The sequence below is a fragment of the Natator depressus genome, chromosome 6 (assembly GCF_965152275.1).
Source record: "Natator depressus isolate rNatDep1 chromosome 6, rNatDep2.hap1, whole genome shotgun sequence".
In the NCBI taxonomy this organism is placed as follows: Eukaryota; Metazoa; Chordata; order Testudines; family Cheloniidae; genus Natator; species Natator depressus.
In genome coordinates, this window is record NC_134239.1 from 87,303,257 (window position 1) to 87,328,899 (window position 25,643).

General features: G+C 42.0%; 1 protein-coding gene across 1 annotated transcript in view; it reads left to right on the forward strand.

Moving 5' to 3' along the window:
* Positions 1-971: 971 nt before the first annotated feature.
* TTC6 (tetratricopeptide repeat domain 6) overlaps positions 972-25,643 on the forward strand; it is a 126,978-nt gene continuing 102,306 nt past the window's right edge. The window contains exons 1-5 of the mRNA XM_074955883.1: positions 972-1,144; positions 1,810-2,993; positions 9,861-9,944; positions 21,932-22,153; positions 23,316-23,458. Of these exons, the coding sequence (XP_074811984.1) occupies positions 1,830-2,993; positions 9,861-9,944; positions 21,932-22,153; positions 23,316-23,458 (1,613 nt within the window). The 5' untranslated portion in view covers positions 972-1,144; positions 1,810-1,829. The remainder of the gene's footprint in view (positions 1,145-1,809; positions 2,994-9,860; positions 9,945-21,931; positions 22,154-23,315; positions 23,459-25,643) is intronic.

Below are 25,643 nucleotides of genomic sequence, written 5' to 3' on the forward strand. Positions count from 1 at the left end.
TTGACTCCCGTTAGCACTGCAAATTGGATACAGTTCTGGGAGCCAGGACTGGATTCTGTTCTGTCCCACGGGTCCTCAGCCACCTTTTTAGTTAAATTCCAGTGATCGAAACTTTATTGTTGCTGATGAATGAGCCAGAAAGATTCAAGTTTGACCTTCAGTTCCAGGCTGAGTTTGCAGGGTTGGCAGTTAGAAAGAGGTATTTGGACTTTATCTGGAAGTCTCTGAGAGGTAATAAATATGAAACACCATGAATGCCATTTTGACAGTCAGGCTCCGAGTAGAAATGTCATGGAGCCAGTGCACAGCATCAGCGACCGCGCAACGGAGTTTTCTTTATACAGAGAAGAAAAGAGGTTGAAGGAAAATCCAGGATCAGAGTGCGAGTTGCTTGCTTTCGTGGCTGGGAGACATCCGACCCTGGTCGCTGCCCCTCAGCCAGCGGGTAACCTCAGAGGACAGTTCCCACAGCTGGATCGCAGCTACCAGGCTTCCCGTTCCGTCCGCACGCGGGGCTGGGGAGGAGACACAGCTCACACAGCCCGGTGGCCAGACCGCTCCGCCTGCCTCGGCAGCCAAGTGTCCCCCTTCGTCGGGTGACCCCGAGATGAGCAGAGCAGGGGCCACGTTGGCGGCTGGCCTAAACGGGTGCAGCTGCACCGACTGCTGGAGGAGCTGGACCCGCTCCGCAGTGAGTCCAGCACCAATGCCCCGCAGCGCTACTCGCTGAAGCCTGGATCTCATCAGCGCGAGCTGCCTCGCCTTTTGCATCCCCGCTGAGACCAGCCCTGGCTACCGCCGGGGAAATCCAGCCGGGGCCGGGGGAGGTTAACCCGGGCAGGGCTGGAGCATGCTCCCCTCCGCCCTTCATTGCCCCCGGAAGGCGCGCGGCGCTGGACCCTCCCCGGCTGCAGGGGGCGCTCTCGGGAAGCAGGCGCCCCGCGGGTCCCTCTCTTCTTCCGCCGGGCCGCACGCACAGAGCCGAGCTGGTCTGTTGCTAGGTTTCCGAGCGCATCCCCCCAGCCCCTAGCCCTGTGGCTGGGCAGAGCCGCCGCCCCGCGGGAAGGGCTGTGGCTGTGGGTCTCCCTCACTGCCCTCCAGCCCGGGGCACGCAGGCCTTGCCCAGCTGTCTCCCCGGGGGCAGGTGAGAGAGCTCGGTCTAGGGCCTCACTGACCCTTCAGCGCCACGGGGCCAGGGGCTGTCCTTTCGCCTGGGGACGCGTTATTTTGGGGGGAAGTCAGGAGCATGGTGGTATCTTTTTGAGGGTGTCTTGGGGCGGGCCAGGGGGTGTCTTTGGGGGCTGGGTGGGTGCTTAGGAGGGGTCCCATTTGGGGGACTGGTATATTTCATGTTGGGGAGGTCAGGTTGTATCTCTTTTTGGGGGTAGCTGGTCTCCTTTGGGGCTGTGAGTATCTTTTCCAGATACTCGTTTAAAGGGAAGTTTCTTGGGGGGGATCTTTTTCTTTGATTGGAGAGAGTAGTGTCTTTTTGGAGGGGGATAATTTATTATTGCAGGTGAAGGCTCTCCATCTTTTTATTTTTTTGCATTTAGCACTCCCACATTTAGGCCTTCTCTACACTAGATTTCCAGCAGTTGCTAGCAGTGGTAGGAGTGGCTCAAGTTGCTGTAGATAAAGTGCTAGTGGCTGGTCAGACATGCTTAACTGTACATACTGTGAGTAGTTCTGTTGAAATGAATGAAACTACTTGCAGTGCATAAAGTTAAGCATGTGCACAAGTCTTTGCAGGATTAGGAGGTGTATGTTTGTATATAACATATATAAACACATTTCTGTTTTGCTTTACAGGCCACATATATTAAAAGGAAATGGCTAGAAAACATGAGCACTTTGGACTAAGTTATCTAGAAGAACTAAATATGATTAAGGAGCGTGAGATTATATGCAAGGAATCTCGGAAGGATTTTCTTAAATTCAAACAAGCAGTAGCTACTGCTTATACAAATGTGAGCACTCAGCCCTTACTGGAAGATTTAACACCAGATCAGTCACATCAGTTAGAGCAGTATCATCTTCCGAGGTCAGAGAGTCCACATAAGCCCATCATTAATATAAATAAAAATGTCCCTAATGAATTCATTGGCAGTTCTGAAATTCACAGAAAAGTAAGAATCTCTCCTGAAGTAAGAGACATGAAAAAACAAACTCGTGATCTCAGCACAATGACTCAAAGAAATAAATCTTCTGTAAAAGAGGACAGTGCTGACAAAAATCAGAAAAGTTACTCTGAAAAAATAAATGTGGAAAATAGTAGTTGTAGTCATGAAAGTACAAGTGTAAAGATGCCAGTAATAGCATCTTTAGCAGGTACCACTAAAAAAATCACTATGTTAAAACAACCAGCACCACCTCGGAAGCCTAAATATCGCAAACTCATTCTTCATCCAAGACTAGTAACTTATAAGCCCCCCATTCTGTTACAGAAAGTCAAAGATACTAGAAAAGTGCAGGCTAGAGCCCATTCTTTAAAGATAAACATTCAGGTTGTAAAAACAAATAGAACTGAAGAAGCTAGCAATGACAGTAAAGAAAGTGATGAATCTAGTTCTACAGATTCTGATTCAAGTGAAAAGGCTTCTAAAAAGGAAATAGTTATTAGGAAAAAAGATAAGAAAGTATGCAGAGAACTTTCAAAAGCAAGTCAACAAGATTCAGTTGTTGAGCCGGGAAGAGCACTGAGTAAAAGAAGCAGTGTCTCCTGCAGCCATCCAAGTGTGAGGTCTGCTTCAGAGCAGTTGGAAGAGACTAGAGACATAACTAGACCAGACACTTCAAAAATATACGAGAAGAACTTCCAGCAGAGCAAACCAGAAGAGCTTACTTCCACACCAAAGTTGCCTGTGAGAGTGGTTGCAAGGTCTATTGATGAAATAATTGCTTCTCTGCAGTCTACTTTTCAGTCTCCCTCAGACCAGATGATCAAAGAACTCCTGGAGAGTGTTCTTGGCCGGAACTACAGCATAAAAATGGAAGTAGGTGAACCAGAACAAGAGCAATATTTTCTGTTGAGTAAATATTACTTTTAGAAAAGTTGTATATTTGTTTTTCAGATCCTACAATGTGTTATAACACAGAGGCCAGACAAAACAAATGGATAAAAACACTGATGTGTTATAGAGCTTCCTTCATTGTATCTTACTGTCAATTTGCAGTGTCCTTTAAAAGTAAAATCAAGCCAATATTAAAACCAGTTAAAATATAACTTCATTTAAGGGCCTCTTTTTGGACATTGGTCCTTTACATTGCTTATTATTTAGATGGTTTTTCTGTTTCCTTTTTAAAGGGATATGTTTGATATTGACAGATTAATAAGTGTTAAATATTTATAAGGTAACAATATTAAGGGTGTCAGTTTTGAGTTATTGCTCAGCATTGTGAAATCACAGAAAAACTGTTAATATGTTATTGTTAGATTTATTAATGTGGTGTTAGAGATTCCTCTCATCTAATGTGGTAATGTTTACAGTAAAAGACTACAATAAGGCATCAAGCATTAAAAAAAATGCTACAGAAGACTGTTAATTGGATACAGAGCCTTTTTACTTGGTGATTACTGATTCAGTTTCTAACCAGGACAGTAGATATTACTGTCAGATGGCTCGTTGGCCAGTGTGAGATAAGTTGATGAAAGAAGATCTTATTCCATTTCCAAGTGGTCAGGTGATCATGCAGAATCATTGAAATTCCGGCTGGAAGGAACCTCCAGAGGTCATCTAGTCCAGCCCCCTCACCAAAACCACTATTGCAACTGGCACCCGTGTTGGCAATATCATCAGAGAATCCCAGGAATAAATGGGCATGGAGACTGAACTACTCTTTTATGCAGAGGTGGTTGCCCTAGAACAAGGTGAGGCAAATTAGTGGAGCTGTGTGACTGTATGCATTTTATGGGTAGGCAGAGAATATCATTAGTCTGCAGAAGAGAAGAATGAGGGGGGATTTGATAGTTGCTTTCAACTATCTGAAGGGGGGTTCCAAAGAGGATGGATCTAGACCGTTCTCAATGGTACCAGATGACAGAACAAGGAGTAAGGGTCTCAAGTTGAAGTGGGGGAGGTTTAGGTTGGATGTTAGGAAAAACTTTTTCACTAGGAGGGTGGTGAAGCAATAGAATGGATTACCTAGGGAGGTGGTGGAATCTCCTTCCTTAGAGGTTTTTAAGGTCAGGCTTTACAAAGCCCTGGCTGGGATGATTTAGTTGGGGATTGGACTGGCTTTGAGCAGGGGGTTGGACTAGTTGACCACCTGAGGTCCCTTGCAACCCTGATATTCTATGATTCCCTACTGCTGTCAATGCGGTTATGATCAATAAATTCACTTGAGATAACCAACATCATGTAGTTTGATTAAATGCAAAAGTTAGACGGAGAGCAACAATAATTGTGTAAGTTAACTGAACTTCTATTTTAAACAGTAGTATATGTGAGCACATCCCATTGTGACTTCCTGTTCAGTTTGCAATAAAAATTATTATTAGTTTTATGCTACATTACTTTTTGTCACCTATTTATAAGAACTACACATGTCTTAGGCCCAATTTTCAAAAGGGCCCAATAACCTATAGTTTCCATTTAGGCACCTAAATAAGTGGCCAGGTTTTTAAAAAAGCTCAGTCCCCAGTTTGAGGTGGGGAGGAGAGATTCTCCATTGTTTTCAATGGGAGTTGCTGGGCGGAGAGCACTTTTAAAAATCTGTACAGTGATCTTGAATTCCTTTCACTTAAAACTTTTCATTGACAGGTTCAGGTTAAAAAAAAAAATCTAAAATGGAGAGTCTTTGCAGGTCTGGTTGTTCTTTAGCATTTTCATTATCTAGAAGATCTGAGCCTTAACAAGGGTGAATGCTGCTCTAACAATTGTTGATTAGGTTATGTAAAGTCAAAGGCAGTTGCAGCATGTATTTGCTCAACTGAAGTAACTTTTGAAATAGGATGAAGAGTCTAGCAATTATTTTTAATCTGTTATGCACAGCTTATCTCATATCTTTTGCTGAGTTTCAGTCCTTGCCTTTACAAACAAGGTATGAAATTTATTATTTTAGGTGAAATAGAAATATCCAAGAAATACATGTATTGAAATGAAAACAAGCTATTGTAATTAAATGAGATTTTATTTATTTACATATTTCCCCTTCTTATTATCTCATTCTTGATTGGCATTGGCTACTTAATGTTGTTAGCTTATTATACTGTTACAAGGTTGACCACAATTACCCAGCAGCCTTAAAAAGACTACTGTTATCCAGGGAAAAGTATGCCAGCCCCAGCAGAGGGACATGACCCCTCAACCATGTTTTCTTTGGATTCCTCAAGGGGAACTAGTTATGAATAATAGTTCCCACCATGTTTTGTTGAGAAGTAGAATTTTAATCATAATTTTAATTTGATTGTCAGTGCTTGCTAACTCTTAATATACTGAGTTACCAAGTTACTTGTTGACTTTATATTCAGTTTATATTCATTGCAGAAATGTATTTCTTTTGTTCAGCATTAAACAACCTGCAGCTGATCATCTTTATTTTTTACAGTACAATAATTCTTTGGCGCTCCAAATAACTTTTTGGGTTATATGGATAGAAGAAAAACTGTTTTGTTAGTAAAATAAAAATCTTGGTAAAATAACCACAAAAATTTGAGCATGCAAATATTGTTACTATACAAGAACTGTGTAATGAACAGTATCAAACCAACACCAAATATACAGTACTTTTATCTTTTTAACTTATGTGTGTGTGTGGCTCTGTCTGTCTGTCTCTGGGTACTGTGAGTCCATGTCAGAATGATGGCCTGTTGTGATCTTCTTCATTATGCTTGATAGTTTGGCTAATCACTTACTGTGCTTCAGAAGTGGGTTGGTAAGGGTTAGTCACTGTTGACCAGATCTGTTTCCCTTTGACATTTACATCTATTCATGATATTTATGTCATTTTAATGTTTGCTATTTACATTCTTTATGTTCTAGTTGAGGTTTAAATTATAGTTTGGACATAACTGGCTTATGCTTTTTGGATACATCTATGTATGGTGCACCATTAGTTGAGAAGCAATTCTTGTAGAAGATATAAATACTAATACTATACCTGCAAGCTTAAGCGGCAATTCTGAAATTGACTGAGCATGCATTTTCCACCAATTTACCAGCAAGCAATACGTGAAAGGTGGTTAAGTGAGAACAGTTTCATACAGAGACTATATGCAGATATTTTAAACTTTCTCTTTTTCACTGTTTCCTTGAGGCCCAATTCAACTCCTGTAAAGATAATGAGAGTCTTTTCATTGATATGAATAGGATTTGGATCAGGCCTTCAAGCAGGAAGGTCAGACTTTTCTCATCTTTATTTTTCTGGTTACAGTAGACTTGTGGACACAGCTCTTACTTGGCTCCTCACTGTTCTTCTGTAAAAGAAACATAATGTTTTTTTTCATTACAAGTGTGATTACCAGGGCTATTGGTTGTCATGGAACTGATGTCCATCCTTTTCTTGTACTGCTTCTGCTTTTTTGTTTAATTGCTAAAGGAATGGTAACGTTATTTTGGAATGCAGATATGAGCATCCATTTCAGACTGTGTCCAAATGTTGCTGGTCCTTCCTCTATAACATATCTAAGATTCAGTCTTTTCACTGGTTTCAGAATAGCAGCCGTGTTAGTCATAGAATCATAGAATATCAGGGTTGGAAGGGACCTCAGGAGGTCATCTAGTCCAACCCCCTGCTCAAAGCAGGACCAATCCTCAATTTTTGCCCCAGATCCCTAAATGGTCCCCTCAAGCATTGAACTCACAATCCTGGGTTTAGCAGGCCAATGCTCAAACCACTGAGCTATCCCTCCCCCCCAATCCGCAAAAAGTCTGTATCCGCAAAAGAAAAAAAGGAGGACTTGAATAAATTTGATAGTCTTTTCACTGTTGTTTAGGCTCTTTTTCTTGCCCGTCTTGATAATTGCAACCTCCTTCTCTCTGGTCTTCCTGACACTCACCCTCACTTCCTGACGCTCACCTGAGGTATATTCAAAATACTGCTGCTAATGTCATCTTCCTGACCCGTATGTCTGAACACAGCACCCTGCTCTGAGTCCTTCCACTGGCTTCCCCTTCAGAAGCTGTCTGTTCCAGACTTGTTAAGGCCCTTCTCAATTTAGACCCATCCTTCTTATCTGTACATGTACTTTATTGTGCCAACGCCCCATCTCCTCTGGTCTACTAATAATACTATTCTTTATCCTACATTGCCCAATTATTCACTTGCTTCACAAGCACCATCACACAATCTTCCATGCAACCATTATGCATGGTATATTGTCCCTGAAATAGTCTGGTAAGCCACTACACTTTCCTCCAAATTTCTCTTCAATACACACTTCTGTCATGATGCTATGGGAAATTGCCTGGTGATGGTGGCCTAGAGGTAGGGACCTCTGATGTTTAACTTATTTGCTTAAATCTTCTATAAAAAACCTAATCAGCTCAAAATAATCTAATTGTGCAAAGAGATGTTCTATATAGACATGTGTTCTTATTACTGTTTCCCTCATCCTTAGTGTGTGGGTCCTGCATGCTGTTGGTGGCCTGTGATATATACTCCTGGGGGAATTCTGTGCAGAATTCATGTCCCTTGCAGATTTCTTTGCTTCCCCGCAGAAAAATGACTTTCTGACAGGGAAGCAAAGGGAAGCTGCAAGAGCAGTCACGCACCACTCTCTAGCTGTGCAGGTAGATCATTTCAGGCACCTGGAGCATCAGCAGAGAGAGAAATCACCACAGGGCTGGGGACTTCCCAGCCAGTTGCTCTTACCCTGAGTCGGGTTAGGTGTTAATCCCGGCTGGGCTGGAGGCAGGTGAGGACAGGACTTCCTCTTCCCCTGTGAAGGGGGGAAATATGTGCAGGTGTTGCAAAAGGAGGAAGATTGTGTGTTCCAGCTTGGGAAGATGATATTGAATGTATTCTACCTGTTCTTATATGTCAGGAGCTATTCTCTCATTCCACTGCTTTAAGATACACCTTTTGATCATTAGTAGGAAGAATAGCAACATCTTTGTATTCTTTTATTGGAAACCTATACCTTTAAGCATACCTACTACTCAAAATGTGTTAGTGGGATCTTCATGTTGTATATTCCATGTTATGACTTCCACAGAATGCAAACATGTTTTGGGCCAGCTCTTCAGCATGTGTAAATCAGTGGTGCTATCCTGATTTAGTACAGCTGAAGTGCTGGTCTTTGGGTTTTCAGGGCATGCCTATTTACTGCATATAAATAGAATATAGATTAAATATAAATATAGATTCTTCCTTAAACTTATTTTAACATTTTCTATCTATTGAAGAACAAATGTGATCTCTTAGGTAAAATAAAACTGCTACGTAAAATATCAAATTTTCATACATAGTGAAAAACATTTATTAAAGGTAGATAACATTAGCAGGACTTTAAGAATTAAAAATAGAACTGTGAGATTAAACAGAGGAATTTATTTTGGTTACAATGAATTCTCTGAACAGTTCAGTTCCTTGCCTCTGAAGCAGGGAAAAACTACCTAATGCCTTGAAAAGCATAGTTTTTCCTTTGTCTGTTGTTGCAAGTCATTGGTGAATTATAAAGGTAGTTGTAATAAACACATATCAGGGTCCCTTTCAGAGCATTGTATAGCTTTTCATTGCTTTTCAGATTAAATTTGTGGGATAGGAGTAGACCCAGCTCTCTTTTTCTTGGCCTCTGGACAGCTTTTTTACTCAACATCACTGATAAGTCAAAATTTTGAAAATACATGGTCTCTGATGCTTATTTATTAATGTACTCTCAATGAAATGTTACTCGGTAGATTAAAATTAAATTGAGTATTACATGCAAAAAACTGTTTGCTTGTGTATTTTAAAATCTTCACTATGCTAGATTGAAAATGTATCCAATAAGAGAAAATTGCATTGTCTTGAAACATTGTACATTTAACTTAAAAATAAGTGGTCTCAATCCCAGTAGGCGTTTTGTTGCTGAAGCGTTCTTTTTTCTTTTCTTCCATTTTTGGTCTCTAACGTGTTTTGTTGAGGGCTTTAATGAGCTTTGTATTTATTTGCGTCTGTGAATTGTTTAGATTATAAATGTTTCCAATATCTTTGATTTTTAAAGCATGTTTTATTTCAGAACGTTTCTTAAATATAGCTTTAGCTATGAAACTCACACTAGCTAGTGCTGTCTTTAGGACTTGACCCCCAAAACCCCTATATGTCACAAAGGGTAAATGCACACTTGCTGAGTTATCCGCACATACTTGGCAGATGCATAGGAAGCAACCATGTGGAGTAAAGAAATGCACACCTTACTTAACATGGTGAGTTGGTGCTTCTACTTTGGTGCACCAGAAACAAAATGGCATATGTTGAGCACAGACATGGTGTGGCTCCACACCCCAACTTCACAAGAGGATGAGTAGTTCTGCAAGGAGCTGAGCACCCTTCTAAACCCTGTAGTAACTCTTTTGCTGGCTCTGCCTGCAGAATTCTGCATGTGAGGTGGTGCATCAAGAAATTACTCAACATCCTGCTCTTTAGGGCTCTGATCCTGCAAATGCTTTTGCATGTGCTTAACTTTACTACCATAAGTAAGTCCATTGAGGGGCTGCTCATGGTAGTAAAATTAAGCGTGTGCAAAAGTGGTTGTAGGATAGGGGCCTAAGATCATTTGTCCATAAATGTACTTACTAGTTGCAAATTAATTTATCAGCGTTTGCAGTGAAAAACAAAACTCATGCTTATGAGAATATATCACTTTGTTGGTGTTTTGTTCTGTAGGATAAAAATATAAGTCATAAGATCATACTTAATTTTCTTTCTTGTTTGCAAAGCAGACATCAGCTGAATCTCAGGAAAAGAAGACTGAATCTCAAGCTAATGAAGAAATAGTGACAAATTTTCAGGAGCCGAGCCTGGTAAAGTTCAGTGTTATCTAGGAATGTTAAAACATAATAATTATTGTGCTTGTGTTTGCTTGCTGTCTTGCTTAGATAGGCAGTTCATGTTTCAAATTGATAAAAGTGAAAGGAAACTAAATAGTGTTTTAAAACATTTATAATACTCCATAAAAGTCAAATATGCAATTCTTTTCCTCTGTCTGCCCCTGGATCTGATTCTCCTACTACTGGACATATCCAAAATCCCATTGAAATCAATGGCAAGTACTTTTGAGGGCCAGGACAGTACAATACTCTGTTTGTATGGTGCCTAGCACAAAGGGGCCCTGTTCTTGGTTGATCCCTAAGTACTACAAATAATAAACACGATTAATCAACTATTCAAGTTAAGTGCTTGTATTGAGTGGGTCCTTGAGTAAATAAAAGTTCTTATATATTTGTGTGTATATTTTGTTTTTCTGTACCATACAATCTAGCTTTATATGGTTACACATTTAAGCTTAGACAAGTTCTTAGTGTTGCTCACAGTTGTAAACTGAGCAGCTGAGAGATATATAATGTATTTGAGTAGTATATGTCTTTGTTGTATATCTCTTTTCAGGTCACACGTTGTAGGAATCATAGACCAGATCATGCCATCAATTTTTGAGCAAAAATCCCCATTAATATTAATAGTTAGTGCAATTAATTGTAGTTCCTTTTGGTTTCTATTCCACCTTTCTTTGTAAGTCCATTTATTCATAGAGGAATTGATTGCTTTTAGTCTTAACTGATCAAATATTGCAGATGCTGTATAAAATAAATATAGGCAATGAAGGAAAAATTGCACAGCAGGAAACATTATGTTGAGAAATTTGCCTTGTAGGATACAAATATCTGTAGCCCAGTGTCTCCTGCAGTTCTGGATGCCTGGGTGCTTACATCTCTCTGCAGCTCATGGAGGCGGATCAGTATTTTGGCACTGCCTGGTATGGCCAAACTCAGTGTACTTCTGCTTGCCACCAGATTCTTTGCCTCTGCAGCAGAAGACAGTAGCAGTTTCGTTTGCTTCCATCCTTACTCCTTCTATTTTAACTTTTCTGCTGAGTTTTCTGGGTAGTGGGGAGCAGTATTCTCCTTTCTCTGTATTCCTCCTCCTCCCTGGGTTGGTTAACCTCTCTGGTTTAACCCTCTCTGAATTTCCATACAGTGTCTTCCCTGCTGGCTACTCTGCCCCTTACAGGTATGGCAGAGCAGCCAAGAAAGCACCAGGTCAAATCCAAGTGGTGCTCTATATATAGGCAGCCTTCTCAAGCTTGGAAGATAGTGAGTTGTGCTCACCCTGCATCCAACCTCTGTTAAGTCCCGTGACTACAAGTCAGACAGGTGGGTGAGGGTCACTCAGTCACTGAGGCAGCAATGACTCCAATTGGGGAAAAATGGATCAGGAACCCCAATGCAGAGCTGGGAGAGGCTCCAAAAGCGAGGAGGACCTGGACCATTCGACTTGGGGTAAGTACCAGGGGACAACTGCAGAACAAAAAGGGGAGGCTTTTGGGGCCACAAGTCCTGTCCCCCACAGTCTTAAAGTGGGTCAGAGCACCGTGGAGAAAGAAGCAGGGCTTTTAATCAGCCCCCTCCCTCCCAAGCTCAGGAGGGCTCTGACCATGAGTTTCCCCCTCCCTGCTCTCAGAGGAAATGGGACCCAGTAGGCAGATTCTGAGACAGACCTCTTGAGAGGATTCCAGGCTCTAAGGAAGGCAAGCCACAAAAGTCCTCGCCAAATCTGCAGCAGAGCTTCTGTGCTCCCAAAGTGCACAAAAAAGTTTTAAAAAAAAATCTAAAAAGCATAAAAAGGGAAAGAAAAAGTTCAAAAAATCCAGGCGATATAGGTTCCCTGACTCCTCTTCCTCCTTCACTCTTCCTTCTCTGAGGAAGGTGGGTTGTCTGCCTCTGAAACCTGAGCAGGTTCCTGAGAGTAAGCCCTAGAGTCAATTTCTCACCTCAAAAACTTCCCCTGAGATGGCAATACCCCTTCACTTTGCCTTCGATGAAGTGATTAGGGATGAATGGAACGAGTCTGATAAGAGCAACCACATTAACAAGAGCGACCTCAGGCTATATAATACTCAAGAACCAAAGGGCTTTATTGCAGAGACATTGAAGGTGGACGCTACTGAAGCATCCCTTGCCAGGAATATGGTATTCCCTCGGGGGAGTTCTACCTTATGGACCTCACAGATAAGAAGGTGGAGACCACTCTCAAAAGGACTTTGAAGCCTCCTCTGAGTGTCCCTGTCAACTGCCTGCTTTGTAGGAGCATCTCGTTCCTGGCTGAACGATCTCAAAGCCTTAAGGGCAGAGCTCACCCTGACTGTGGCTCCACTTTAAAGAAAGTCTCCCTAGCAACAGTATTTGCAGCTGACGCATCAATGGATGCTATGAGGTGCTCAGCCTGCTCCATGGCTTCCAGTTCACTAGCTGGGTACACCTATGGCTTTGTGGATGCTCACTCTAAACAGGTCCTATGCTTGGCCAAGTTTACAGGCTCCCTCCGTTTTGGAGAAAAGCTGGAAAAGGTGGTGGCTGACGATACAAGAATATCCAAACAGTCTCTCCATCCCCACTAAGGACCCTCAGGAGAGACTATAGACCAGCCTTCAGCAGGAGTCACTCCTTTCTCTCCTTGTCCCTTTGCTGGTACCACTGTGAGGACAACAGATTCCCCAGTGGAAAATAGTGGAATCAAGGTCTTGGAGGAAAGTCCAGAGGGACCTCAGCCCTCCAGAAAAATCCACGTTGACAAAAATCACATAGGCCTCCGCCCAGAGCAGAAGCTATGGGGCAGGTTTTCCCATTTCCTAGAGGAATTTTTCACTGATCAAAGAAAAGTGGGCCAGGGAAATAGTGAACAATGGATGCTCCCTGAGTTGCAGGCTCCACCCCATGCATTCTTCATACAGCTACAACGACGCCATATAACACAATCTGATCCAGAATTAAATATCTCATCTTCCGGATATCCGAATAATAGAGAGTGTTCCCTCAGAAGAAAAGTTCTCTGGGTTCTACTCCATCTTCTTCATTGTGCAGAAATGCATGGGGGTATCAGAGATCACCTCAAAAGGCTCAATTAGTGGGGTGAGGGGAGGAGACTTCTTGACTTCAGTAGATCTAATGGTGCATATCTCCATATTCCAATCACACCATGCCACTACAGCCTTCTGAGATTCACCTATGTCAGGAGACATCAGTACTGAATGCTCCCGTTCAGCCTGTCCTAGGCCTCCAGGATTTTGATAAAGATACTGGTGGTGATAATAGCCAGACTCAGGTTGCAAGGAGCTCACCTGTACCCCTTTCTGGATGACATCTGATCAGAGCTCCATCAGAGTCAGCAGTGCACAGGCCCCCACGTTGGATGTTGAATCACCTCCAGGTGCATGGCTTCATCATCAGTGCCAAGAAAAGTTCTCTGATTCCACTCAGTAATTTATTTTCTTTCTCCGGAGTCGCAGGAGGCCCACCATAGAGCTATATCTCCAACTGCTAGGACTCCTGATGTTATGCATAGGGATTGCTCCATGGGCAGTCACACATCAAAAGCCTTCATACTAAAGGTCTGGGGCCACTCTACAGAACCCATGAAAGATCAAGTATGGGTTCCAACACAGGTGTTCAACTCCTTACCATGGTGGTCAGACCATGACAAGGTCCGTAAAGGCATGCTGATCTACCTTCCAGATCCTTTAGTCCTCACAACCGGTGCTAGCTTGGAGGGCTGGGACGCTTACTTGGAGATCCAAGCAGCCAGGGGCCTCTGGAGGGAAGAGGAAAAGGCTCACAGGATAAACCTCGTAGAGCTGAGAGAGGTCAAGCTAGCACTGAAACGTTCCAGCCACCTTAAAGGGAAACCACATTCTGGCTCAATCAGACAATACAACTACTGTAGTGTATTTAAACAGTCAAAAGGGAACAAAGAATCTGACACTACACACAGAAGCAATAGAAATAATGAGGTGGGCAGAACAGTTTCTCCTTTTTTTTGTCAGAGTGATCCATATCGTAGGGGATCTGGACCAAAAAGCAGACTGGCTCAGCAGGTGTAGGGTCAACAACTCCGAGTGGTGCCTGAATCAAGTTTTCGATCTCATTGTTCAGATGTTTGGCCTCCCTTCAACTGACCTGTTCACAAAAAGAGGCCAAAATATTTTGCATACAAGGCAGACCCCAGAGCCATGGGAACAGTGCCTTATCACACAGTTGGCCACAGGGCCTATTTTATGTGTTTTACCCTTTCCTCTACTGCAGAAGGTGATTCAGAAAATAAAATGAGCACATGAGATGGTAATACTGATAATTCCCCATTTGCTGAAGAGATCTTGGTTCTCAGACTTGATAGAGCTGACATGAAAGCTCCCACTCCAGGTTTCATGGAGACCGGACATTCTCTGGCAAGATCCTCTCCTTCATCTGGATCTGAAACAGCTCACCTAATAGCCTGGCTATTGAAAGGGAAGTACTAAAAGGTCTTGGTCTGTCCTCCACTGTTATTAAGATATTGCTTTAATCTACGAGGGTATCAACACTAAAAGCGTACTCTTCTATCTGGTCCAGAGTTGTCAACTGGTGCCAAGAGCACAATGCAAATCCCAGAAATTCAGGAATTCCAACTGTTTTGGACTTTCTACAAGAAGGTATAGACAGATTAGACCTGTACCAGTGCACATCAGCTGTCTGCTCTTACTAGCATACTATTTGCAGGATCCTTGGGCTGCCTGGCAGACAATCCACAGGTAGCCAGATTCTTTTGAGCAGTCAGTTAGTCAGGCCACTCTTCCCAAAATGGGACCTTCCACTAGTTTTGAGGGCCCAGCCAAGCTATCCCTTTCAGTGTTTGACTTCAGTGTTAGACTTTTTTTTAAAAAAAAATCCATTAAGACTTTCTTCTTAGTAGCTGTCACATTCACGAGGCATGTGTAAGAGCTGGCAGCCTTATCTATACAGGAGCCTTACTGTGTGTTCCATGAGGACAAGCTGGTGCTCAGAATACTAGAATCCTTTCTTCCTAAGGTAAATTCCTCCTTCCACACTTCTAAAGCAGTTGTGCTTCCTTTATGTCCAAAACCACAAGATACAACTGAATAGGCATGGCATACCTTAGATATCAGAAGAGTGTTGAAAAATCCATCTCAGGCATGCAGAATCCATGAGAGGATCAGGTTCCCTATTCATGTCCTTTCATGCGAAATTCCAAGTCCTCCACTGCTAGGTGGATTAGTCTATGTATTGTAGAATCCTTGAAATCAGAGGTTCATGTCTTGGAAGGGATCAAGGCACACTACACGGGATCTTTAGGAGCATCATGGGCAGAAAGAATAGGTGTGTGCACTTCAGAAATTTTCAAAGCAGCCACTTGGTCTACAGCTAACGACTTTATTATTCACATAAAGGTGGACCTTCTGTCTTCTCCAGAGGCCTTCTTTGGCAGGAAGGTGCTGCAGGAAGTAGCCTATAAATAATACAAACTTTTGCATGACCTCATAAAAAGGGGGATACTTCTTTCCTACTAAACTTTTGTCTCATAACCCTTCCTACTCGCTGCTCGCTACTTCTCAGTCATTGAGAATTGTGGGAGAAACTGGGCTTCAGAATGGAAAATTTCTTAATGATAATTTCCTTTCGGCTAGTAGCATCTCCCACAGTTCTATCCACCCTGGATGGCTCAAGAACAAAGGGTCAGATATTAGGTGGAACCGTTACCATATGACAGTCTTCCTTGTTCTAATGTATTAGTTATTTACTTATCTCTGGAATATTTGTTGATAATGGTGTTATGCAAGTTTTACAGCATGGGAATAACTCATCTGGCAGCATGTGGGAGCAGAGTGGGTGTGGTCAGTCCATATGGCGCCAAAATACTGATCCACCTCTGTGAGCTGCAGAGAGAATATTTTAGCTCAAATGTTCAGAATTGTGGGAGATGCTCCAAGCAGAAAGGAAGTTATCGTTAGAAATTCTCCGGTCTCAGCACAAAATACATCTCAAGCTAAAAAGAGCTATCAATAGATTTTCAGCAACTGAAACAGGTGAAGTTCAACACTATTCTGGAGGGGTAGTAGAATTTCCATAGTTTAGGTTACAGACAGGTACTATTAAAAAAAACCTTATTTAAGTCCCCTCTGTAATATTGGTTTAAAAAATTAGTTTGGCCTTACAATTGTTATGTGTATTCTGAAGGCAGAAAAGAATATTTGCCAGTACAGGCCCTAGATTTGTAAAAATTTTTGGTAGGGGTCAGAGAGCAAAGGGGAGTAAGGGACAGAGTCCCTTATATTTGGGTGTCTGGGGGAGGGTGGAGCCTCCCAGGTGGGCATAAAATTGGAAAATAACTTCTGGACCCGCATCCCTGCTCCAGAAGGAGAGATGGCAGCTCATTAACCTGAGCACAACCCAGGGGGAACCCTTGGCCTGGCTTTCCACTCCATTAGGAGAGGTCATAGAATCGTAGGACTGGAAGGGACTTGAGAGGTCTTCTAGTCCATTCCCCCGCGCTCAAGGCAGGAGTTAGTATTATCTAGACCATCCCTGACAGGTTTTTGTCTAATTTGCTCTTAAAAATCTCCAATGACAACCTCCCTAGGCAGTTTATTCCAGTGCTTAACCACCCTGACGGTTAGAAAGTTTTTCCTAATGTCCAACCTAAACTGCTTTTGCTGCAATTTAAGACCATTGTTTCTTGTGCTAATCTCAGAAGTTAAAGAGAACAATTTTTTTTTCTCTCCTCCTTGTAACAACCTTTTAGGTACTTGAAAATTGTTATCATGTCCCCTCCCAGTCTTCTCTTCTCCAGACTAAACAAACCCATTTTTTTCAATTTTCCCTCAGAGGTCATGTTTTCTAGACCTTTCTTCATTTGTGTTGCTCTTCTCTGGACTTTTTCTAATTTGTCCACGTCTTTCCTGAAAAGTGGCACCCAGAACTAGACAAAATAGTCCAGTTGAGGCCTAATCAGCGCAGAATAAAGCGGAAGAATTATTCCTCATGTCTTGCTTACAACACTGCTGCTAATACAGCTCAGAATAATGTGTGCTTTTTTTTGCAACAGTGTTACACTTTTGACTCATATTTAGCTTGTGGTCCACTATGACCCCTAGATCCCTCTCCAGAGAACTCCTTCCTAGGCAGTCATTTCCCATTTTGTATGTGTACAACTGATTGTTCCTTCCTAAGTGGAAGGATGGTGGCTTGGTAACCTGGGAAGACTCCTGGGGAGCCTCCAGACCTGGCTTCCCACTCTGGAAGGAGAGATGGAAGCTCAGTCACCTGGGCAGTCTCCAGAGGAACCCAGGAGCATCCCCAGGATTTGGATCCCTACTCAGCAATTACAGGTCAGTAACCCTGACTTCAGTACTGGACAAGCTGGTTGAAACTATAGTAAAGAACAGAATTGTCAGAGACATAGATGAACATAATTTGTTGGGGAAGAGTAAACATGTTTTTTGTAACGGGAAATCATGCCTCACTAATCTACTAGAATTCTTTGAGGGGATCAACAAACATATGGACAAGGGGGATCCAGTGGATATAGTGTACTGAGATTTTCAGAAAGCCTTTGACAAAGTCCCTCACCAAAGGCTTTTAAGCAAAATAAGCTGTCATGGGATAAGAGGGAAGGTCCTCTTATGGATCGATAATTGGTTAAAGATAGGAAGCAAAGGGTAGAAATGAATGGTTAGTTTTCAGAATGGAGAGAAGTAAATAATGGTGCCCCCAGCATCTGTACTGGGACCAGTACTATTCAACTTATTCATAAATGATCTGGAAAAAGGTGTAAATAGTGAGGTGGCAAAATTTGCAGATGATACAAAACTACTCAAGATAGTTAAGTCCAAAGAAGACTGCCAAGAGCTACAAAGGGAGCTCACAAAATTGGGTGACTGGGCAACAAAATGGCAGATGAAATTTAATGTTGATAAATGCAAAGTAATGCACATTGGAAAACATAATCTCAACTATACATATACAATGATGGGGTCTAATTTAGCTGTTACCACACAAGAAAGAGATCTTGGAGTCATTGTGGATAGTTCTCTGAAAACATCCACTCAATGTGCAACGGCAGTTAAAAAGCGAACAGAATATTAGGAATCGTTAAGAAAGGGATAGATAATAAGACAGAAAATATCATATTGCCTCTATATAAATCCATGGTATGCCTACATCTTGAATACTGCGTGCAGATATGGTTGCCCCATCTCAAAATAGATATATTGGAATTGTAATTGGAAAAGGTTCAGAAAAGGGCAACCAAAATGATTAGGGGTATGAAATGGCTTCTGTATGAGGAGAGATTAATAAGACTGGTACTTTTCACCTTGGAAAAGAGACGATTAGGGGTGGATATGATAGAGGTCTATAAAATCATGACTGGTGTGGAGAAAGTAAATAAGGAAGTTTTATTTACTTTCCAAACAAAAGAAAGTATTTCTTCACACAACGCACAGTCAACCTGTGGAACTCTTTGCCTGAGGATGGTGTGAAGGCCGAGACTATAACAGGGTTCAAAAAAGAACTAGATAAATTCATGGAGTATAGGTCCATCAACAGCTATTAGCGAGGATGGGCAGGGATGGTGTCCCTAGACTCTGTTTGCCAGAAGCTGGGAATGGGCAACAGCGGATGGATCATTTGATGATTACCTGTTCTGTTCATTCCCTCTGGGGCACCTGGTATTGGCCACCGTCGGAAGACAGGATACTGGGCTAGATGGACCTTTGGTCTGACCAGCTCTTGTGTTCCTATGAGTGAGGGCGGCTCATTAAATGAGCCACCATCTCTACTTCTGGAGCAGTGAGCTCAGTCAGAAGTACCAGACTATGTTCTGGCTCCCCAAAAAAGTGCTGGAGCACTGTTACACAGTGTTCTGCACAACATGAGCTCTGGTATGGGCCTTTTCCCTCTAAGTGGTGCCAGCTCCAGTCCACTCCCAGGATATTGGTGGGGCCTGGGCCCAAAGGCCCATATAACCGGTACTCATTTTTGCATGCGCTTGTGAAGGCCTTATAGTCAATTTGATGACATTTCTCTGTCTGTGACACAATAACTTTTTTGAATTTCAAATCTGATCATTTCCCAAATTTCAGGGCATGTTCTAGGCATCTGTGGCCAGAATCCTGGTGATTCTGGGTGCAATCAGAACACTGAAAGAAGAAAAATGGGGGACTCTTGGAGTTGCTATCGTCTGTTTAATACTATGCAGCATAATAATACCTATGATCATTCTGCCAGTAGAGTTCAACATGTTGACACCCTGAATGACAAAAGAGAAACAATTACTTTCTCTGGTTGGAGCTGTTGAGCAGGTACTCAGCCAGTAGGGGCAGCCAGAGAGAAAGGAGAGAGAGAAATCTTTCTTCCTTGCTTTGTAATGTCTTGCCTCCTCAAAACCTGAACCAGGTGTGGGGAGAGAGCACCATCTGGCATCCACCCCTCCCAGTCTAGGGGAATGAAAGGTACTTCAGGGGCAGAGGGAGGAGAGAGACACAAAGCCCTTAGCGTAGTGCAGATAAGAGGGGATCTTGGTGTGAGGGAAGGGGGAAAGGGTGGGGGAGGGACTGTATCCTTGGCTATGTGGGGCCCTGCTATGGGGGGAGGGAGAGGAACAGAGCCCTTGGCAAAGTAAAAAGTACAGAGAAGGGCAACAAAAATGATTAAGGGTATGGAACAGCTTCCTTATGAGGGGAGATTAAAAAGACTGGCACTGTTATGCTTAGAAAAGAGACAACGAAGGGGAGATATGATAGAAGTCTCTAAAATCATGAATGGTGTGGAGAAAGTGAACAGGGAAGTGTTATTTACCCCTTCCCATAACACAAGAACCAGGGGTCACCCAATGAAATTAATAGGCAGCAGGTTTACAATTAGTAGAAGGAAGTATTTTTTTTCACACAACACACAGTCAACTCATGGAACTCATTGCCAGGGGATGTTGTGAAGGCCAAAAGTATAACTGGGTTCAAAAAAGAATTAGAAAGTTCCTGGAGGATAGGTCCATCAATGGCTTTTAGCCAATATGTTCAGGGATGCAACCCCATGCTCTGAGTGTTCCTAAACCTCCAACTGCCAGAAGCTGGGACTGGACGATGGCAGGGCTGGCTCCAGGCACCAGCGAAGGAAGCAGGTGCCTGGAGCGGCCAGTAGAAAGGGGCGGCACTCCGTCAGTTATTGGGGCGGCACGTCCGGGTCTTCAGCGGCAATTCGGCGGCGAGTCCTTCATTCTCTCCCTTCCACTTCAGCGGCACTTTGGTGGCAGCTCAATCAGGGGTTTTTTTCTTTTCTTTTTTTTTTTTTGCCGCTTGGGGCCGCAAAAAAAGCTGGAGCCGGCCCTGGACGATGGGATGGATCTCTTGATAAATTGCTCTGTTCTGTTTTTTCCCTGTGAAGCATCTGGCCACTGTTGGAAGACAGGATACTGGGCTAGATGGACCATTTGTTGGACTCAGTGTGGCCATTCTTATATTCTTCTCTGAATGATATATTATCTGTTTCGGTCAGGAGTGGCAATGGTTGTTTTTGATTCTCTTTCACAAGCCAGAGAGGGCATGGGTCAGATTCCCAAGTTTTGGGTTGAGGCTCCTTTAGGGTATCCAGAACTTTCTGATGAGGGAATGTTCTGAACTCTGGGAATGCAGAGCTGGATAGTGGGTATAGGCAGCATGGATCCAGGCTGTTTGAGAAGGCTTCCTGAATGTGTCTAATCTTTTCAGAGAAGCAAGATGATAGCTCTTTATGGTGCTTGAGGCCCAGCTCTAATGCAGGTTGTGGGCATTCAGGATTGATAAAGCACTTTACCACCCTTGATAGCTCCTTGAGGCAGGATTTGGCAGCCTCAGTGCAGGCTGAAAGAAAAGTTCTTTTGGCCTGTTATACAGCTTCAGCTTTGAGGAATCATTGCGTTTCATCTTGTCAGTATCAGTCTTTCTCCCCCACCATTACCACTTGAGTTTCTGCTCTTCTCTCTTCAGCTGGTTCAGGGTGTCAGAAAACCAAGGAGATCTGTGGGTGATGGGAAGAAAGGTGCCATTTGGGGGCAGACATGTTAGTTGTTGAAGCTAGTGTAGAATGGTAGCGATTCACCAGGTCCTCAGCTCCCGATCTTATGGCTGGAGTGCTGTCATTCTTTAGCAGGCTTTGTAATTTGTTGGAATCCATGGCTGAATCAGGATAATTCGTCTTTCTGGTTGCTTGGGCACTGGAAGATCTCTGACCAGTACTTTAATGAGGTGATGGTCTATCCAAGACAGTGACTGGGTTGTTATGTCTTCTATCTTGACATTTAGGCCAAAGATCAGGCCCCAGGGGTAACTGGCTGAGTGGATTGAACCAAAGATGACTTGTGAAAGTCCTAGGGACGTAAGTGAGGAGATGAGTTTTTGGATCCTTAGTAAGATTTTTGAGTCTTTTTCTTCCCCTCCTCCATTTTGATATTGTTCCTCTCTTCTCTGTTTTACTAGCTAGCTACCTCTTTCCTTTCATTCGTCAGTTTCTTGACTCTACTACCTCTCTACACTTTCCTCCGTTCCGTGGGAAAGCATCTAAGTGAAGTTCAGTAGAATCCTGATTGTCTGTAGTACCATTAATCCACGCTTTAGTAAGGACTTTTACAACTTTTCTTCTGCTGTCAGCATATAGTGAGGGGCAATGTGAGAAAACAGCACAAGAACATGGATTCTTAAAATAACTCTTCTGAAGGATCTAGCTCTCTAAAAGAAGACTCCTGAGAAGTCATGAACTTTTAGCCTAAACCCGCCAGTTCCCTTCTTGTGTACATAAAAAATCATCATGATATCATAGGTATGTTCATGGCTAAAATACCTTGAGCTGTTCTGAATATTAATTTTAGGATTTTAATGATCTTTTGATGATTTTGTGTTTTACATTCTATATTTCAGAAAAGTCATATTAGAAGTATTAACATGTCATGTCTACAAAAAATAAAATTTTAACTGTTTTCCCCTTCTTAGATCAAAGAATCACTTAGTGGAACAACTCCTTTTGAGGCACCAGGAACTTCATCTCCACTTTCAGAGGATATGCCTACTTCTGTAGAAACTGAGGAATATAAATTAAAGTTGTCTTCTTCAGACATTCCATCCTTACATGAACCAGCTTTTCCAGTGCCTAAAATTTCAGAGGATGTAGAGAGAAAACAAGAATCACAGACAACTGTAACATCTCCTTTAGAGGTAACATTTGTATATCTGATTAATTATAGTCTTAGAGGTGGATCGTGTTGTGCATCTCTGGCTATGTCTACACTGCAGCTGGGAGTGTGGGTCCCACATGGGTAGACTGGCATGCGCTAGCTCTGCTTGAGCTATTGTGCTGAAAATAGCAGCATAGCCAGCATAGCTGAGGCAGCTTGGGCCAGACTCCTGAGTACAAACCTGCCTGGACCCCTTGGATGCGTATTCTATGTAATCCCCAGATACTCTGCTATTTGTAGTGCGCTAGCTCAAGCAGAGCTAACATGTTTGTCTACCCATGTCGGGAAGCACACTTCCAATCTCAGAGTATGACTGCACTACAAACCTAAGTCAACCTATATTAGGTTGACTGTGTAATTATTGTGGTGGTGCATGTCCACACTACTCTCCTTGGGTTGGTGGTGCGTGTCCTCCCAGGAGCGCTTCCACTAACCTAAGAGGGGCAGTGTGGGGAGCTGAGAACCGGATTTCTCAGCTCTGCTGGCAGCTCCCTGACAGAAGCCTGGCTGCCTCATAGGCTCCTGGGCTCCTGGCAGGCTCCCTCCCGCCCCTTACCACCCCCCCCAACACACACACTCCCTGCTCACTGCAGGGAGTTGGGGAAACCACCCTGGGGTTTCCCACCCCTTCATTTCCAGCCAGGAGTGGGAGGGAAGCTCCCTGGGGTTTCTCTCCTCCCTGTTCCCCACCGTGAAATTGACAAGATAGCTGATGTAAGCTGCGTCGCCCTAACTACACCGACATAAGCCTTACACCTTTCATGAAGGTGGAGTCAGTGTAGTAGGGCACTTACATTGGTGGGTGGAAGGCTGAAGTGTAGACACTGACATAAGGCAGTTTATGTTAACCTAACCGGCCCTCAGTGTAGACATACCCTCAGAAAGTGCAGCCTGGGAAGGAGCATGGCAAATTTGTGTCTGCCAGATTCTGGATTTCCCCTGGAGGTGATGTAACAAATGGAGTAAGTTACAGCAGTCACTATGGCTACTCTAATTTATAGCAACCTTAACTGTCTGCTATGGTTTGCTCTGAAGTGTAGAATTGCCAGAGTTCAGAGTACTTCAACATGGATAAAAAAAATCCATATAATATTTAGTTTCTCATAACATTGTTTTTACCCTTCAGTTTTATTGCTTTTTAGGCTGTATCCTCAGACATGCTACAGGTGAAAGGAGAAGCAATCATAAAGGCTAAACCATTTGAAGTTCAGCAAAAGTTATTAGAAGAAGATCTCCAGCTACAGCAATCACTGTCTTCGCTGTCCACATGGAATCCAGAGATCAAGTAACTTTTAGAACATTTCATTGTTATGAAGTGAATATTATGGAAATATTTTTGCAGTTATTTTAAATACTTGGAAAAAATTAGTATAGTACATGTTTAGAGTAGGCATAGGGCCATTTCAAAATCCTAAATCTGAATACCCAGAACCTTGGGGAAGTTCAGATTCAAACTTTGTAGCTCAGAATCAACTGTAGTTTGAATTTTCTGTTTATCTCCTTAAAATAGTTTTCAGTTACAACTTTTTAAACCTATAGGGCCAAATTCAGCCCAGGCATTGACTCAGCAGGAGCTGGAGGCACTTATGCTGTGGTAGAACTTGGTCCATACAATCCCAAGCATAATCTAATTAAAATATTTAAAAACAAACAGTGGAAAATACTACAAATGTAATGTAAACAATTCCGGATTTAAGCCATCTTCTTTACTTATGTACTAAGAATTCGTTGACTTGTATTTGTATTATAGTCAGTGCTTATTATTTCAGATTCAGCAGTAGAGGCGGGTGAAATTTTTTGGATGAAATTTATTTTAGATAAATGTAGATTCAGATTGACTGAAACTTTCTTCAATTCATGTCAAATTTGCCATATTAAACACAAATTCAGAAAAAGTCTAAATATTTTGTTTCAATATTTTTGAAATAAAACACATCTTCATATTTTGATTGGAAATTATTTTTCATTTCAGATTTTACTTGCATTTTAATTATTTTAAAAAGGCAAAAAAACCCCACAACCCTCAAGCAAAATGAAATGATTTATTTTGGGTCGAATGAAACATTTCACTCAACTCAAAACTAAATTTTTTAGACTTTTTTGGTTCACCAAAAATTTTTTGTTTTGAGTTGACTCAAAACAAAAATTTTTGCTTGTTTTTTGTTTTGGTTCAGCTACCGAACCAAAAAATCAGATATTCGCACAGCTCTATTCAGCAGTTTTTAGTTGAAGCTGTAATTTGAGGACAGCTCCTATTTATTCTGCTGTTGTCATAGGTGGCATATGTCGTTCTGTAGCATGTGTGCAGATATAGAAAGAAGTACAGTTTATACACTAATTTGCCTGATCCTGTTCACTTCATGACAAGTGAGATTCTCTGGTTTTACAGTCTTCCCTGTCAATTAGATCTTTATGGCCAGGTTTGTTTTGGTGTACCTTAAGTTGCACCTCCACTTCACTCTTTATTGAGGTGAAAAAAAAAAAAAGCTTTAATTATTAGCTTTTGTTGGGCTTAGGGCCCTGAAAGGTTTGCTGGACACAGAAGAGAGCCTTTTTATGGCAGGCCTAAAGTTTGTAAATGGATATTACTTTCAATTAAGTAGCCGAGACTAGACTCATGGGGAAAGAATGCCTAAGTTTATGAAACAGTCAAATTGGCATTTAAGTGACCCTCTGCATGCCATTGCTTATCTACATGGCTTAAAGATCATTTGGTTAGCAAGATTATATATTAAAACAAATAGTGACTGCAGACAATGAGTATTTTACCTTCAATAAATAGTTATTGTCAGATTATCAATGGTTCAGAAACTGCATGATTTTCTAAAAAAAACTTTATTTAGTGCATTAGATGAAGGTAATGTAGGCCACACACATAGTATTGTTTTTTCATGTCCTCTTTTTCAAAGAATGATAAATAGTCAGTCATCTTAAGGGAGACTGTGTGCTGTAAAAACACACCTTTACCTGCAACATGCCCCAAATATTTTAGTTTTTATTGCTTATACTTCCAGCTTGTCCATCCAGTGAAATGATAAACTTCTGTACTAGAAGAGTAAGAACATGACCCAATTAAATTTATACTCTGCCTGTTTTTATCTATTTTTAAATAAGTAAACAAGAATTTCTGATCAATGTTCTGGGACAAATTTTCAGTTATTTCACTTTTCTTTATTTACAGAAATCACTGAAACTATTATATTTTAAAGAAAATTTAAGAAACTCTTTGCCCATAGAAGCCTTATCTCTCTCAGTTGTTTTTTTAATTTACAGGTGAATTGTACTGTGGGGAAAATGTAGTTTTAGTGCACGGATTTAAATAAGCCAGGCTATTGCATAAATTTATGGAGTATATTCAGTATTTCCCCCTTGTAGAAATACTGTGTGAAATCTTTCTTCTCTTCTCTAAAATAAACCAATATGTAAGCTTCTCATTAAAATATTGGTCTGCAATTTCACTCTCCTGAATC